Source organism: Bacillus rossius, chromosome 15 (assembly GCF_032445375.1).
Source record: "Bacillus rossius redtenbacheri isolate Brsri chromosome 15, Brsri_v3, whole genome shotgun sequence".
NCBI classification, from domain to species: domain Eukaryota; kingdom Metazoa; phylum Arthropoda; class Insecta; order Phasmatodea; family Bacillidae; genus Bacillus; species Bacillus rossius.
The window spans coordinates 41,215,227-41,234,033 of record NC_086342.1 but is presented as its reverse complement, the minus strand read 5'-3'; the positions used below and the strand labels follow the sequence as shown (position 1 = coordinate 41,234,033).

Here is an 18,807-nt window from a genome sequence, read left to right as displayed (position 1 = left end):
AGCAGTAAGTGAAGTTAATTTGACCACGTGAAAACATGACCTAGGTCTGATATCTCTGGTAAGTCATAGCTTTGAATAATACTTTTATGAAATGTTTTTTAAGTTCTATTGATTAAATTTTTTTAAATAATTTTAAAATTTTTCCCATATTCCTAATATAAAAATGACGGATTTTCAAGATGGCGGCAGTAACGGAAATTACAACAGTGACATCATGATTCAAAATGGTGGAAAACAAAATGTCGGATCCAATATGGCGGATCCAAGATGGTGGATCCAAGATGGCCGCCAAGGTCAGTGGTGTAATGTCAGTCTGTCGGTGGCTTCTGTGGAGGAAGGATCCAGCGCCATTTTTTTGCTCTGGCCAGGTCCGAACGAAGACTCCAAGATGTTAGTGTGTTTTTAAATTATAATTTTATAAAAAAAGTTTTTAAATATGTTTTTTATATATTTTAAATTTTTTTCCATTTTTCCGGATAGTAATTACGATTTTTCAAAATGGCGGCCATGACATCATAATCCAAGATAGAGGAATATATTTATTAAAAATTTATAATTAGTTATATAAAAATTATTTTTAAATATTTCCTGATTTCATTAAATAAAAAAATAGGTATTTTAAAAATGGAGGCCGTGACTTGATAATACAAGATGGCGGAATTATTTAATTAAATTTAATATTAAATAACATTTAAAATAAAATATTTACCGATTTCCTGGTATAAAAAAATACGAATTTTCAAGATGGCTGCCATGATGTCATACTCCAAGATGACTGTATGTTTTTTATAAAATGTTTATTATTTATTTTTTATTAATTTAAATTTTCTCCCCGATTTTATACCATAAAAATACGGATTTTCAAGATGGCGGTTGTAACGGTTACTTAATAATTCAATATGGCGACAGTACCATCCTTATTGTTAAGGTCATAACCATGGTGGCTTAATAGCGGCTTGTAGATGCGAACTTTAAGCCTTTTTGCAGACTTTTCAAGCCACTGGCGTCATTTTGTTAAGAAAAAAATTACTCACGGTGTAAAAAGCGCCAATTTTCAAAATTTTACTCCGGCAAAATTAAACCGATTATCTCATCGCTGTTTGTAAGATTGGCTTTAAATTGAGAGATTTTTTAGACATACTATTCGCATTATTTCTGCACTCCTTAAGCACAAAGATGGTGGCTGATATATAAAAAGAGGACGTCTGCCTCAGGAGGAGAGTCGAGAGACAGTTCAAAGTTCAGGCAGGAGCTCTCCCGCGGCGGATCTTCCTGTCAATAGAGCGGCGAAGTCCCTAGACGAGGGTTCCAGGGCGAAGAGTTCAGATACAGGCGATAGTGTCGCGGGCGCGGCGGAGTCCCGAGCGAAGTTCCGAGCGAGGCGTCGAGTGGGATCTCGGCGAAGTGGAAGTGCGACGGCGGCGGCGGAGTGTGGTGACGGAGGACCACGAGGGGTGCTGCGGCGATAGTTGCGCCAGAGGTGCGGCCCAGCGAGGTGTGCGGTGTGTAAGAACCGAATGACTGGGGAAGCAACATTTTTTTTTAAGTACAATTGATTAATTGGCTTTTTTAGATTATTAGGTAGTAATGTAAATAGTGGCTATAAATAAAACTGTGTGTGATAAAAATCTTTATTTGGGCTATCCCTTTACAAACCCTGTAAACCGTAACAATGCTTTAAAATTTCCTTGCATGTTATAATTTGAGCAAAACACGAAATTATGGAAGCAAAATGATCTGGGATACTATCCCCTTAACAGGAGTGGTAAAATATAATAAAACTTTGTGCTAAGAAGGTAAATCAAAGGACTTCAGTGGGCGAATACCGTCTGTGTTTTAACTTTTGTCAGGTATCTGCAGTGTATTGGAACAGGCGTGGCAGGGGCGCCTACAGGCAGGCAACACAGTGTATGTCTGTAGCTGCGATGCACGACGTGCTGACTACTTTCAGGCGCTCTTGTGCTGCGATCCAGCAACACGTATACATCACATCCCCGGACTTGGCTTACAACAATATTTTTCGAAGTAGCTTGGCTTCTGGGTTGTAGCTTTGGATATGTATATATATATTCAAAGGTTGTAGTAGCCGCGTCCTTGGCGAATGATTCACCGACGTTTTGGTCGACATCGCAGTCGCCATCATCAGGGATCAGTTACCTACTAGTAGGTACTTGGTAGGTAACTGCTCCCCGATGATGGAAACTGCAATGTCTACCAAAACGTCGGTGAATTATTCGCCTAGGATACGGCCACAACCCAGAAGCCAAGCTACTTCATACAATGGTCGTTAATGCTTGTGAACATTATTAAGAATAGTTTTGGTTTGTCCTGGTGTGCAGAGCAGATAATGAAACTATATATATATATATATATATATATATATATATATATATATATATATATATATATATATCCTGTTCTGACTGTTGCTACGGAACTTTCTAATACGATATTATTACATTTATTCTCCTCTAAAGTATAAAAGATAGTTAGGAACCTGTATTTTTTTCAGGGAACAATCAGAGAAATTTTAATTGGTGGCCGTCCATAATAGAAGCCATTGCCAACTCTGACCAGGAAAAACAGGACCAGTGTGCCGACAGTAGCATGCACCTGTGAGCAACTCAAGCCAGTCACGAAACACAGGCGACGATACAGTGCTTAAGGGGGTGCCTCCCATTTCAGGTCATGATTTTATATTTACAGTAATTACAGCTAAACTTCTAGACTTTTTCAATTGTTTAACTCTCACGAAATGAAAAATATGAATACGTATTTGCATAATTAGCTGCCAAAGTTACTTTTTTTTTAACGTTTTTGGGTGTACAAATAAGGAGAATTTAATTTATTTCAGAACTGAAACTTTTTAGGTTTAACTGCAATGTCACTGGCTACTTCAAGAAATGGTTTAAAATTTCTTTCAGAAAATATTAATTAATTATACCTGACATTTCAAATTTCTCTAATTTTTTACGATTTTGACAGCCAAGAAACATAAAATGAGTTTTTGTGATAGAAAATCATACCATTTCTTGAAGTAGCCAGTGGCATTGCAGTTAAACCAAAAAAGGTTCAATTCTGACTAAATTATATTCTCCTTATTTGTACAAAATAAAAACGTTAAAACTGTAACTTTGGCAGCTAATTATACAAAAGGTATGCGCTGTATATATATTTTTCATTTCGTGACAGTTAAACAATTGAAAAAATCAAAATGTTAACAAAAAAAGTGGGGTTGTCTGTAAAGTCGGTTTACGGACGATAATTTTACGTGATAACGTCATAAGAAAACATTTATGAAAAATTTCTATACTTTTTAATTTTCAAATATTATTTACAGGTTTTTGCAAATTTAATTTAAATGATTTTGTTTAGATATAATCACGAACAATTAGTTTTAAAAAAAGGCCGCCTTAACCTGTTTGATATTATATAGAAGATTTTCTCGCATAGTGGTTGGCCGATTCTTGCACGCTCGGCTCAGGCGGAACGTGACAATTTTTTCGTGCGTGCAGCCGGCGTTCATCGTTGTGTAAGACGTTATCACGTCAGAAGTCTAAAGGTTGATCAGTGATTGATGTGAATATAAAATCATGACCTGAACTGGGAGGCACGCGGGAAGCCTTCTTTTCACATACGAGAGAGCCAAATGTCTGATCGTGCATCTTTGGTTTTTTTTTATATTTTAACTCATGATAACTAATGGTCGATTAGGTTAGGTTAGCTACATTATAAATACTTTAAAACATTGTGGACGGTTGATTTGGTTAGGATAGCTACATTAAAGATATTGTGAAATCATGTAAACGGTTTCCTAGCCCTGGATAGCTACATATTAAAAAGTTATTTGCTGAGCAACCATAAAATGATTTTACCAGTATTTTTAATGTAGCTATACTTACCTAATATAACCAAATGTCGACAATGTTTTAAAGTATTTATAATGTAGCTAACCTATGCTAATCGACCCTAAAATGTAATGCCACACCGGTTTATACAATGAGATAGAACGGGGGAAGAAGCGAGCATGGACTCCGGGCTGTGGCTCTCTCGCCCGCGCGCAGAAGGCTTCCCGCAGAGTCACACGGGCGGGAGGTCACCTGGCGCCAGGATGGAGTCGCCGCCGCGGAAGCCGATGATGTCGCGCATCTTCTCCAAGACCACGTGCTCCATGAGGATGAAGACGGGCGCGATCTCGTAGGTGAACATGTTGGTGTTGGCCGTGGCCGTCAGCCACTCGCCCGTCATGGAGATCAGGTCCAGGCCGCACGACAGCTGGTTGAAGAAGCGCGGGTGTCCTGCAACACGGGTGCGCCGGTGCACTCGCCTCTCCTGCCGGTGCACTCGCCTCTCCCGCCGGTGCATTCACCTCGCTAGTTGGTACACTCACCTCGCCAGCAGGTGCACTCGCCTCGCCCGCCGGTGCACTCACCTCGCCCGCCGGTGCACTCGCCTCTCCTGCCGGTGCACTCGCCTCTCCCGCCGGTGCATTCACCTCGCTAGTTGGTACACTCACCTCGCCAGCAGGTGCACTCGCCTCGCCCGCCGGTGCACTCACCTCGCCCGCCGGTGCACTCGCCTCTCCTGCCGGTGCACTCGCCTCTCCCGCCGGTGCATTCACCTCGCTAGTTGGTACACTCACCTCGCCAGCAGGTGCACTCGCCTCGCCCGCCGGTGCACTCACCTCGCCCGCCGGTGCACTCGCCTCTCCTGCCGGTGCACTCGCCTCGCCCGCCGGTGCACTCACCTCTCCAGCCGGTGCACTCGCCTCTCCAGCCGGTGCACTCGCCTCGCCAGCCGGTGCACTCGCCTCGCCAGCCTGTGCACTCGCCTCTCCAGCCGGTGCACTCGCCTCGCCAGCCGGTGCACTCGCCTCGCCAGCCTGTGCACTCGCCTCGCCAGCCGGTGCACTCACCTCTCCAGCCGGTGCACTCGCCTCTCCTGCCGGTGCACTCACCTCGCCCGCCGGTGCACTCACCTCTCCAGCCGGTGCACTCGCCTCTCCAGCCGGTGCACTCGCCTCGCCAGCCGGTGCACTCGCCTCGCCAGCCTGTGCACTCGCCTCGCCCGCCGGTGCACTCACCTCTCCAGCCGGTGCACTCGCCTCTCCTGCCGGTGCACTCGCCTCGCCCGCCGGTGCACTCACCTCTCCAGATGGTGCACTCACCTCGCCAGATGGTGCACTCGATTCTCTAGCTGGTGCGCTCAATTCACCAGCCGGTGCTCACACCTTGGCAGACGATGCACTAAATTCGCCAGCCGGTTCACTGCACTTGCTAGAGCGGCGCCAGTTCGAATACTGAACTTTGATACGAGGGCTGTTCGTAAAGTAGGTTCCATTTTGGTCATTAAAAAAAATTAAAACTCATGATAACCATAATTTTGAAATTTTTGTTTTAATTGTTCAGCCACGTTTCATTAAATCAACCAAAATTACGTCCTTTTCGTCCCAAAAAATGGTAGCCATAATTGATTGTTTTTACATTTTCCGGAGATGTTTACCAAGCGCCTGTATGTAGGCTTCACGATATGTGTATTCCGGGCCATGATGCCTATAACCGAGGTATTCCCAGGCGGCGTACTTCTTTGCAGAGGGGTTAAAGAAACTGGCGCAGTCTTGCGAAACTTGTTTGGAACTGAATGACGATTATGTGAAAATGTGAAGTAGACATCTAGTAAACTAAAGTTGTAAGTAAAAGAAGGGAGTTTCTGTAAAGTCGGTTTACGGACAATAATTTTACGTGATAACGTCATAAGAAAACATTGATGAAAATTTCCATACTTTTTAATTTTCAAATATTATTTACAGTTTTTGCAATTTTAATTTAAATAATTTGTTTAAATATAATCACGAACAATTTGTTATAGAAATAAACTGAAATAAAATCAATGTCAATAAAATGTTAATTTGAAATGACGAAATTGGACAAATAAATCACATTTTTTAAATTGCTGCTTTTAAAAAGCCCGCCTTAACCTGTTTGATATTATGGAATATATTCTCGCTCGGTGGTTGGCCGGTTCTTGCACGCTTGGCTCAGGCAGAACGTGACAATGAGCCACCCTTTTTCGTGCGTGCAGCTGGCGTTCATTGATTTATAAGACGTTATCACGTCAAAAATATTTTTCACGAGATTATTTTTTTTGTTATGACTAAATGGTACTTACTTTAGGAATATGCCTAGTTTCATCCAGCGTTCGGTGAAATCAAATTTCAACATATGAATATGAGTGATTAAGTATTTATAATTATACCCTCAAAAATAAATACTTAATAAAATTCTGGCTCGGGAGAGTCATCGATCCAAATTCCCCCCTCCCCCCTCCCCCTCAAATTAAGCCACGCCGGGCACGCCTTACTTTGATATGATCACTTGGTTATCCATTTTTATACGTTGTGTTCCAACTTTCTCTATTATTAGTAATAAAAATGTTGTTCAATTCCATATTCAAAAGACGTACACCAGACTTGGAAAGCACTTTAGAGGTCGTATCGAGTTTTCAACTTATTTTGTTGTGATTAACCTGCATGTGGAGTTTCTTTGTCGAATTCAGACTCATTCTGTATAAAGCGACGAGGTGGTATCCATTGAACCTCGCTGAAAATGCAACGTCGTGATTATTAGACAACTCGCACTTTACCACTGAATTACCTTGAGACAGCTCATGTTTCTTTTATAAAGTTGGTTGTCTTGAGATGTTCGCCTTGGGAGACCTAAGATGTACATCAAGTTCTGTCCCTTACCGATTACACCCGAACAATTCACCTTCGGCCAACTTCGGGATTTGTTTTATTTTTGCGCAGGAAAAATTAATCCAAATATTAAAAGTGGTCGGTTAGGTTAGCTACATTAAAACACTTTGAAACACTATGGACGGTTAGTTAGGTTAGTATAGCTACATTAAAATAAAAAAGAAATATAAATATTTATAAATAAACCTGAGGTTGGCCGAAGGTGAATTGTTCGGGTGTAATCGGGCAGGGACAGAACTAAATGGACATCTTAGGCTTCCCGTTCGCTTTATGTAGAAAAAAAACAGCATTGCCAACGGCACAAAATGTTCTCAAGTGTTCACACTCTAGCTCGATGGTGCTCAAATTTGATATCGTGATGTGGCTGTTGGCATCACTGAGCTACAGACACATTCCATTTCGTTTAAAAATAGGTGTGGCTTGTATACAATGCGAGGTTTCTGACGTATTTCAAATTTGATTTTATGTTTTCTTATAATTTAAGTATATGGATCTATTTGGCACACCTGTATGCTTGTTACGCCCCACCGTGTTCATGACAGCCAATACATACGGCGCGCAGAATGTCGTTTTACCGTTGCAAACTGAAATTTCACCCGTCGATGCTACCAAAACAAGTATAACTAGAAAAACGAAAAATATCAACCTGACGTGTGATACTGGGTCTTAAAGGTGGGATTGTAACCTGCCATCTTGAAATTTTCTAATTTTTTAATTATTTTCCCAACTTCTTGTCATTTCAAGCCATAAAATATATCTCCCAGATAAGCGTCACGAAGAAATAAGTTATTATTTAACGCGGGTGACAACAACTATCATGATAATCACACTAGCTCACAATTGTTGACTATAACAAGTAGTCAGAGCTAAGCAGTATGCCAAATATATAAAAAAAAATATTTAAAGAAGAAAGCTTTATTGCAAGTGGGCTCAAAATACAGGATGTCCATAAAAGAGCATCTCAGTTTCAATTATTTAATACAACAGTTTAATTTAGACTATTCACAACAGATCATACATCAAATTGAAGGTAAACTTACCAAGTTTTTCTTACAAATTTCCAATGTATGCACCTTTAGTTATACGGCACACATCCAAGCTAAAGTCAAATTCTCCCCACACTTTGGTCAACACGTCCGGTGTAATGGAAGCTCTTCAATTCTCTGTCTCAACTCTGGCAACGTAGACACGATCTTTTATAAAGCCCCAAAAGGGGGGGAAAAAAAATTTCGCATTGCGTTATGTTTTGCGTAGGTGGCGCTGCAAGCGAGAAATAAAAGCAAACACTCACGCATGCGCTTATCTTATAACTGTTTTTTTCTAGTCAACTCTTTAAATTGTGACCTTGAGCCAAAACTGTACAACGCTCACGGTTGATGACAATGTTCGGATTTACGTCTAGGACGTTCTTCAACTTGTTTGAAACAACAGGAGGGCGAAATCTGACGGCCGTTGAAGTATCCTTCAGCCAAAACACTACAACGCTCACAGTTGATGTACTGTTTGTATTTACGTCTGATACGTTCTTCAATTTGTTTGAAACGGCAAGAGGACGAAATCTGATGGCCGCTGAAGTAACCTTGAGCCAAAATACTACAACGCCCACGGTTGATAATACTGTTTGTATTTACGTCTGGGACGTTCTTCAACCTGTTTGGAACGGCAAGAGGGCGAGGTCTGACGGCCGTTGAAGCAACGACGTCCGTCTGTGTTGCCCGGACGTAAGCTCGTGACGTGGACTCTAGGGGAGAGAGGGGGGGGGAGACAGGGACGTCTGGAATCCCGGTTGTTTTCTGCCGCGCGCCCCACTGAGTCTCTAGACCCTCGCCCCAGGACTCACGCCTGGCCGAGTGACATAATCTGGCGCTGGGGGGTGGGGGGAGGAAACAATCTTGTGGAGCGGCGAGGCGTGCAGGAGCCTGGACCTCCACTCGCTCCTCGCTCGCCTGCCTCCAGTGCGCGCTCCTTCCAGAACAACACGACAACAACCAATATCTATACAGTCATTTTGTTAATCCATGTTTATTTAGAAATTTTGCTTCTTTTTCTCTCTCTCTCTGTATCTGTCTCTTTCTCTCTCTCTTTTTCTCTCTCTATTTCTCTCTCTCTCTTTCTCTTTCTCTCTCTCTCTATTTCTCTCTCTCTTTCTCCTTCTCTCTCTCTCTTTCTCTCTGCCGTTTTACCCCTTACAATATACTTACGTGTTGAGGTTCGAATTTCCAAATAAGTTTCACTTCTGTCGCAGGTACTGGTAATACACAAAAATTTTTTATGAGTAAGTTCTTCCATTTCCTTTCCGTAGCTCAACAATATTTACACCTGCTCTCACCGTAGTCGTTCACATAATTTTAGACGAGTGTCATGCGTCAGCACCGAAGCGAGCTGTTACTATTATCAAGAATTTCAATGTCAGTATTGGTGACGTTGAAATTTTCGCTGTTAATTTCAGTTTTGTAGAGTTTAGCGATTTATATTTGCCTCGGTGATATCTTTGAATATATTTAATGTAATATATAAAATATATTCAATGGTGATATTAACGATACTGATGTTTTTGAGATACCGATATTACCAATTGTTTTATTTATGGCAGCATCTTTTTGCTTTGATGTGCCTTGCATTGCGTCTAGTTGCGATGTGTTGAAAAAAGGTAATGTCGCACCACCCTGGCATATAGCATTGCCCGAGCGGTGGCAATATCGTATAAACCACCACCTGGACACCACATTAACTCCACCTGTACACGAACTGGACACCATCTGGACAGTAAATGGACAGCACAAGGACTGCACCTGGTCCGTACCTTGACACCACCTGGATACTAACTGGACAGTACCTGGATACTAACTGGACAGTACCTGGATACTAACTGGACAGTACCTGGATACTAACTGGACAGTACCTGGATACTAACTGGACAGTACCTGGATACTAACTGGACAGTACCTGGATACTAACTGGACAAAACATGGACAATACCAGGACGCTCACTGAGCAGCCTGTCCGTGTGTACTTGTAGTTGGTTTGGGCGGCTGATACTTGAGGATTGTTCCACGCCTGATGCTGGAATCACTACTGACGAGGGCATTATGTGAACAAGCAGTTTTAACATGTTTGACAAAAATACTATAGCCTACATATTTTACCCCTTACATATGCACCACGAATACGCCAATCATTAATTTTCTAAAGATTTTGAATCAACTTGTTTGAGAGAAAATACTTAAACCAAAATAAACGTTAATTTTAAAAAAAATGGTTGTCTGTAATGTCGGTTTACGGACGATAGTTTAACGTGACAACGGCATAACAAAACATTGGTGAAATGATTGCATACTTTTATGAATAAAATTGAATCATTTCTATTGAATTATCACTATTTTGTATGGATACAAAGAAGGAGTGTAATGAAATCTACAATTTAATTGATAAATTTACTTTTATTTGCACTCATTAATTCAAACATTTTTATTACTTTAACGAAGATATTATTTTAACTATAACTTTTATACATGTTTGCTATTTAACTTCTTCCAATCTATGTTAGTCTGTTAAGGATAGGACGATGATAGGAAAAATAGGAAACTAATGGGAGTGTTTCAAGTTTAATGTGCCTCGAAAAAGTCAAATCGATGGTTGTTCCAATCGAGTGGAAGAGAGATAGATGCGGCGCAAGCGTACAATGAGCGTAACGGGACACTTTTTCGTGCGTGCAGCCGGCGTTCGTCGATTTATTAGACGTTGTCACGTCAAAAAAATGTGAGTGAGTGTTTGAGTCCTGCCTGAGAGGTGTAACATCTAACCACGGTAACGAGCAAAATCACGAGTCTTATGTTGCAAACACACTTATATTACGAAACTCGGACACGAAATTCAACGAAGAATTCTTTAAAATAATGCCGCGCGTAATAAACATATACGCAAACGTGTATTTAACTATATTTCTTGAGGCGGATCACTCGTAGTTTCCACACACGTTGCTATAATTCGTTGCCGGAGCAGCTAAGTCGACTATTGAACCATGTTATTAGCAGAGCGAAATTTCGAACTTTATAATGAGATGGCTGCGATGAAAGCAAAAAAAATCAAAATCAAAATTTTTGTACTTGACAATCGACATGGAATTTTCACTTAAACACTGCTCAAATAGTTCAAAATTCTATAACAGTCGATACTTTAAAGAATCCCTCTGTTTTTTTTTTTTTAATTTTTTTGGTTCACGCCATCAATAACAAGTTTCCGTTCCGTGTGACTTCCGTTCCATGCTTGAAATCGCTTCTACCAAATGCCGTATTCTGTCCGAGAGCTGGGATTTCCCGGTTTAATTCGGTAAACAAAAAAAAGGAGAGGTTGTCTGTAAAGTCGGTTTACGGACGATTATTTTACGTGGTAACGTCATATCAATTTTTTTAAAGTGCTGCTTTTAAAAAGCCCACTTTAACCTGTTTGATATTACAGAAGATTAACTCGCACGGTTCTTGCACGCTCGGCTCAGGCGGAACGTGACAATGAGTCATGCTTTTTCGTGCGTGCAGCCGGCGTTCATCGATTTATAAGACGTTGTTAATGATGACAAACATATGTGGACTGTATCGAGATGGTTTTAACCGACGATGCAACATAAATTACACGGTAGCGTCAGCCCGCACCATTGCGACCTACCGCCATCATGCCGGTGAAAACGAAGACTATTATTTTTGAAAGATTTTTGCAATGGGAGTGCATGACTTGATGTAGGCTTTTGGACATACGCCATTGCTATGCTCATGTATGTCTGTAGAAGAAAACTACAAAAAACACAAATTACATTAACACAAATTAAGCAAAAAATTGCTGTTGCCAGGATATAAACACCACACAATACTCCACAACAGGAATATGGTCAACAAACAAAGAAAAACAAAGAAAAATGGACTAACAAAACGAAAAAACCTACAAATGATGACAGCACAAAAATACAGAACCCAAAAAATTCAGCACAACAGTTGAAACGAGACAAAAACACAATAAAACGAAAATACGATACAAACATAATAGTTTTCCAAAAACAGAAGAGAAAGAAAACTGTTAAACGAAGACTGTTTTTTGTTTCTCACTGCAGGGATACCACTCTCACGGTTTATGGACGCCAACCCTTGCAGTGTTCCAACATGGTTCCAACTGTAAAAAGCTGGGGCGCGGGTGATTTAAACTGTGTCTATCACTTGGCCCGGTACAAGAGCCACAAAGTCAACTCACAACACAGTTCTATATACAAGAGTTCACGCTAAGTAACAAACAGACGTAATCACGTCAAATAAATCTAAACAATTATTTGTGGATAATCATCACAGTAAGATTATGAACGCACCAGTCTAGAACAAAAGTTGAGACGTGGCGTGTTTTGACGGGCAGGTAGCGCGGGCGGAGGGGGAGGCTGTCTCAATCAGGGCTAATGCCCCGCGCATTATCGACAGTTGTAGCAGCGCCCCGGGCGGTCATTAGCCCCCCCCCCCCCCCCCTGCAGGGCCAGAAGGGCTGCACGGCTCGCTGCAGTAATCCCTGACAGCTGTGCTCTTGACGGCGATACCCCGACCCTCAGCCTCCGAGCCACCCCTCGCAGCCTGTCTCTCGCCCCCTCTTGACGGGAAGCCTTCGATTCACTCATCCTTCAGGACATACCCGAATACTCACGTTGGCAAGCCTTCTTTCAACAGGCGAGAGAGCCAAACGCCCGATCGTGCATCTTCGGTTTTTTTTTTGTTCATTGTAAATAAATATACAACTCATGATAACTAATGGTCAATTAGGTTAGGTTAGCTACATTAAAAATACTTTAAAACACTGTGGATAGCTACATTAAAGATACTGTGAAATCATTGAAACGGTTTCCCCCAATTAAATACACCTGTTGTGGTACGGAAAAAAAAAAAGCGAGCATGAACTTCGGAGAAGTTCGGGTTTAGCTCTCTCGTCTGTGAAAAGAAGGCTTCCCAACGTGAGTATTCGGGTATGTCCAGAAGGACGAGTGAATCGTAGGCTTCCCCCTCTCTGACAAGCGCCTGTCTCTCGTCCGTCGCACGTCGTGTGACATGGGCGCGCTCACTCGGCGCGGTTGCAGGCCAACCTCACATCTCGTGAAGATATCAGGCTCTCACGGCCATTGTCTGCATTTCCTCGGCTTCTGGACGTAGGGCCGTGTCAGGTAGTTGTCTCGCGATTGTTCCGGCGGTCATTGTAGCTGCCATCATCAGAAAGCCAGTCAGAATTAGTCTACCTGATGATGGCAATTGCAATGACTGCCGAAACAATCGCCAGACACTTACCTGACACGGCCCACACCCAGAGGCCAAGAAAATGCTAACCTCAAATCTGCTTGCAAATAATCATCAGAAATAAATAAACAAACACACATCTGGTAATCTATAAATTAAAAGAATAGATACACAGTATTCAATATTAATGCAAACAAAAATATGAAATGAATTCCTTAATATAGTAAAACAAACGAAATGAATTTTTTATAACAAAACTTAATAAATATGCTTATTAAGTAATAACGTAATAATTTATTATTTTTAATTAAAATCAATTATACATACGGGAACTTAAATTCACTTAATAAAAACAACTGAAAATATAATGGAATATGTTTATAAACAAAATTTATATAACTAATATTCACAATAAAAATGTATTTTTAATGATATGGACCAGTATTCAATATCAGTAAATTAAGTATAAATATTTAAAATCACATAAATAGTTTTAATTTATATGTGGCTTTTTGTATTTAATTTTTTATACCGTGAAAATATCGTTCATGATGCTATCGTATCGTAAAAAATTCACTGTATTTTTATTTTTCATAACTGGTCCCAAAAAAAAGTATAACTTCAGAAAAATCCAAATAAAAACTAATTGCTGCGTGGACGCAACGCGCGTGAGATGTAAAACTTCACACCCAGATCCCGTGGGGGAGGGGATATAGGGGGCCCAGCCCCCCCCCCCCCCCCTGGAATTAAGAAGTCCCTCATTGACAGGCCCCAGTTGAGCTTGCAAAATGGTGTCTGTGAAACAGGGCTGATAAATGTAACCGTCATAACTACACTTTATGGAAAACTTTCTTTGCATTTTAAAGTTTTCTGCTTTTAGGCCGAAATATGGACTGCACATATTATACAAGCACCTTGTCCAGAGACGACTTGTGTCGGTTAAAACCCACCCTCCCACGGCCCGGGAATTTCCGCGCGACCACCCCTTGAGAATACCGCAGATTTGCGCCCTTGCGTAGAGGTATAAGCATGTATAATAATGTGAGAAAGTATGCGAGTACGCAAGTGCACGAGCGCAAAAGTATGCGAGTGTGCTCTGTAATGCAGACATGCTCTCGATCACCCCAATACCCTGTACCATTACTTGACCGTCGCCATTTTGTTTGCCCTCTGAGCGTTTCACTTTCGTTATGTTCCTGATGACGTCATCACCTCGGCAATATACAACTCTCTATGAAGATGTTTCACTAAAAAATATATTACTTTGTGACTGTCGTGTTTAAGTGATGATGTGATTTATTTAGATTTTAACTGGAGTTTTTTCTCTGGTAAATTATGAAGGTTTTAACTTAAAATGTAACTTTGTATTTTTAATCAATGTATTATTTATTAATATCTAAATAAATTGCACATTTTAACTTCTAATTAAAAAAATAATAAACCAAATAAAAAGTGTGATTGTGTATATCATAGTATTGATTTTCAGAATACTGCACATACGCATAAAGAAAACTATTAGCACTTACACATAAGCTTGCTTTTGTAATTGTCAGGTCTATTTCCTGTAAAGCATTGTGTAAATAATATAACAAGAGAGCATAGTGTATAATAAAAGACTGGGGATAGAGCAAGAACTAGTTGCTCTTAATTATAATTTGAATATTATGTTCATATTCCTACACATGGGGAAAAAATAATTACATTTATACTCGTTTAAATTAAAACAAGCTTTAGATAATATTGTAGTATTTGAAAAGTTTATTAGTGGAAAACAAAGTACTGGGGCAAGTAACATTTTAAATATTTAATTTCCAGAATTGGAAAGATGGCCTCAGTGGAGGGTAGTTGGCGGATCCAAGTGACTCTGGCATAAGGTTGCCCTGCCTGGGAGTCGAACCAACAACATGATATTTAAAAAATTTCGCAGGCTTTCACGGCCATTGTATGAAGTAGCCAAGGACACGGCTACAACCCAGAAGCCAAGCTACTTATGATTGATATTAAAAACAATTTGCGAGGACCGCTATCCCACTGAAACGAAAATAATTCACGATAATAGATATTTAAAATTGTTTGAATGAAAGTTTTTTGTTAAAACGTGAAACAGATAAAATTACTTTACTAGAAAAAAAAATTACAAAAGTTATTTCGACCTTACTCACTTACTGAGGTGTTCGTCACCGTGGGTTTGTTGCGAAAAACTTTCCGTTGTTAAAAATATATAATTTTAATATGTGATCCGTTTAGCAATTTGAATTGTTTGCAGTAGCGAAACTGCCAAATCACTTGTGTGCCTTTAGAAACCAGTTGCCAATCAACAAGTAAGATATTGTAACTTTGTACAATAAATGGCTACGGTTATTTTTGCATGTATGAAACACGTTTCTTTCGAGGTGTTTATTAAGAAAATTAATGCAAAATTTTATTTTCGATCTTTGTTTGATTCAAGCATTAATTGTTTTAAACTATGTAAATGATAATCGCATATGTAATAATTTGACTTTAATGAATTTGTTTTATTATGCTTATTAATGTGCGCTAGTTAATACTGGAAAGCTATTCAAAGAACGGTTTGCAACTATTGGAGGCACTGGGACAGCACAAATCACAAATGACCGGGTAGGAATCAGGACCAAGTATTACCGCTAACACTATATTGTAGTGATACAGTTGTTTTCATGCAAATATACAAATGTACAAATATATATTTAATTAAACGTAGATGTTTCTGTTCCATTTTAAAAAAGGAATCAAACAGCGCATATATTATAAACCCTTTTATGTCTTACTTTAAGTCGTGGCCCCCACAAGGGTGGGTCTGGGTGTACCCCTGAGTCCAGGGCCCGAGCCTATCCCAGTGTGGGAAGTAAACATACATACTCGCTGTGGTTATTTTAAAGTAAAATAATTTTATAAATAAAGCTTGGTTTGGACTTATAAAATAGTAACCATAATTTTACCCTGCATTTTCAGGTTACATTACATTCTAAAAAGAGTGTAGGTAAGAAATAACCATGCAATTATAATGTAGCACGTGACTGTGTGTGTGGGGGGGGGGGGGGGAGGTGGTCCCCCGATCCTGGGTCCAGGCCCGTAATGGAACTTGGAGGCCATGCTTAAGTGCACGCGACCTTGAGTGACTCGGCGAAGCTGCAAGTTCTTCACGGAGACAGCGGGCGCAGTGACTCCTCGGAGAACACGGTTGGCGACCCTGGCTCGGGGTGCTGTCACAACTTAGAAACACGCAACTTAGAAACACGTAACTTAGAAACACGCAACTTAGAAACACGCATCCTAGAAACCAATAACTTAGAAACACACGAGAGAGAATATTCTAAGTTATGCCTGTTAAAAGTTGTGTGTTTCTAACTTATGATCGTTCTAACTTATGACAGTTCTAAATTACGTGGATTTTTTTCGAGGGTTCTAAGTTATGACTGTTCTAAATTACGTGGATTTTTTCGAGGGTTCTAAGTTATGACTGTTTTAAATTACGTGGATTTTTTTCGAGGGTTCTAAGTTATGACTGTTCTAAATTACGTGGATTTTTTTCGAGGGTTCTAAGTTATGACTGTTCTAAGACGTGTGTTTCTAAGTTACGTGTGGTTCGCCCCTGGCTTGACTGTCCTCGTGTTCCCCGAACTACCGCGTGGGCGGTCCCTCACAACAGCCCATCGACAACTCCGTCGTCAGCAACTCTGACGTGTGTTGTCGAGTGTAGGCGTCCTCGACACACTCCGCTCTACACGACAATGTTTAATAAGTAGCGAGTCTTCCGTCACTCGTCGGAGATGTGCGACATCTCGACTTCGGTAAGAGCTGATTCAAGTGTTTTCAACTACATTTCCGGACACGCCTCGCAAGTAGTTTCGGCACTCGCCGCTAGAATTCGTTGCCGGAGCAGCTTCATCGACCATCTAATCATCCGAATTTGAAGAGCGAATTGTTGAACTATATAATGAAACTGCTGTGATAAGCGGGAAAAAAAGACTTAAAAAAATAATACGTAATTCTTTTGATCTGATTTTCGACAAGGAATTTTATAAAAATAATTCCCGTGTTGTTTAATTTTATTAAATATTTAATACAATACATTTTTCCTTTGGTTTTGTGAACTTTGGTTTTTCCCCATCCGTCACAGATGGCGGCACCGTGGTAGGTTACACATTTCCGTCCCACGTGAATCGCGATGCTTTCGTGAAATTCCTCCTACCGAATTCCGTGTACGGAGAGCTATAATGTAACACATAAAAAAATATTAAATACAACTATCGCAAGCTTTCACGGCCATATCTGCATTTTCTTGGCTTCCGGGTGTAGGCCGTGCGAAGTTTCGGCCGTCATTGCAGCTGGCATCGTCAGGTAGACTAAGTCTTGACACCCAGAAGCCAATAAAATGAAAATATCGTATCTAGACTTGATGTAAGCTTTTGGACATACACCATTGCTAAACACATGTATGTCTGTAGAAGAAAACTACAAAAAAACCAAAAGACAAAAAATACAAATTAAGCAAAAATTGCTGTATTCAACGGGATATATACACCACATAATATTCCATAACAGGAATATGGTCAACAAACAAAGAAAAACAAAGAAAAATTGACTAAGAGAACGGGAAAAAAAACCAACAGCCCACATCAACAGGATATATATACCCCCGTTCTCTTAGTCCATTTTTCTTTGTTTTTCTTTGTTTGTTGACCATATTCCTGTTATGTAATATTACGTGATGTATATATCCTGTTGACAACAGCAATTTTTGCTTAGTTTGTGTTTTTTGTCTTTTGGTTTTTCGTAGTTTTCTTCTACAGACATAGATGTTCTTAGCAATGGCGTACGTCCAAAAGCTTACATCACGTCATGCACTCCCATTGCACAAAACTGTCAAAGATAATGTGGTGTCTAGGTAAGGTAGCAGCTGATATAAGCCCTAGACGAAGCGCAGAGGTCGCGAGGAACAGTTGGTCGGGGAACAGCAGGCGAGGCCTCGAGACGGGTGGTTGGCGCAGACGCCGGGAGCAGCACCCCGAGACAACACGCCGGCTCCTGGAAACGTCCGCCGCGTGCGCCCGCTGGCGAGACAGCGCAACCAAGCTTCCTTTTCTTTTTTACGCGATGACGTCTTATAAATCGATGAACGCCGGCTGCACGCACGAAAATTGTCACGTCCCGCCAGAGCCGAGCGTCCAAGAACCTGTCAACCACCGTGCGAGAAAATATTCTATATTATCAAACAGGTTAAGGCAGGCTTTTTAAAAACAGCAATTTAAAAAATTTGATTTATTTGTCTAATTTCATCATTTCAAATGAACAATTTATTGACATTGATTTGATTTCAGTTTATTTCTATAACTAACTGTTCGTGATTATATTTAAACAATTTATTTAAACTAAATTGGCAAAAACTGTAAATAATATTTGTAAATTAATAAGTATGCAATTTTTCATCAATGTTTTCTTATGACGATATCATGTAAAATTATCGTCCGTAAACTTCCTTTACAGGCAACCCCCTTTTTGTGTTCGCTTCGTCATTTTCTGTGCTTACACTAAAGAATCCTCTGGATACCATCTGGCAAGAAATAGCTTAGAGCGGCTAGTCACTCAGAAATTTAAGCCTTTTTTTTTTAATTTTTTTTATAGAAATTTCGAAGCCGATAGCATTTTTTAAGGACAAAAACGGGAAATTTTTAGGAATTTTGAGTAATTTTTGAGTAATTTTGAGATAATTTTGAGTCCAAAATGGCCGCCGTGACGTCGTAATCCAAGATGGCGGTTCGGCTCCACTGCTCCACA

The 18,807-nt window shown here is 40.4% G+C and overlaps 1 protein-coding gene across 1 annotated transcript in view; it reads right to left on the bottom strand.

The window, feature by feature from the left end:
* The window catches only part of LOC134539438 (glutamate decarboxylase), a 157,052-nt gene that overhangs the window by 38,572 nt on the left and 99,673 nt on the right, over positions 1–18,807 (bottom strand). The window contains exon 3 of the mRNA XM_063381475.1: positions 4,101–4,298. Coding sequence (XP_063237545.1) covers positions 4,101–4,298 — 198 coding nt within the window. The remainder of the gene's footprint in view (positions 1–4,100; positions 4,299–18,807) is intronic.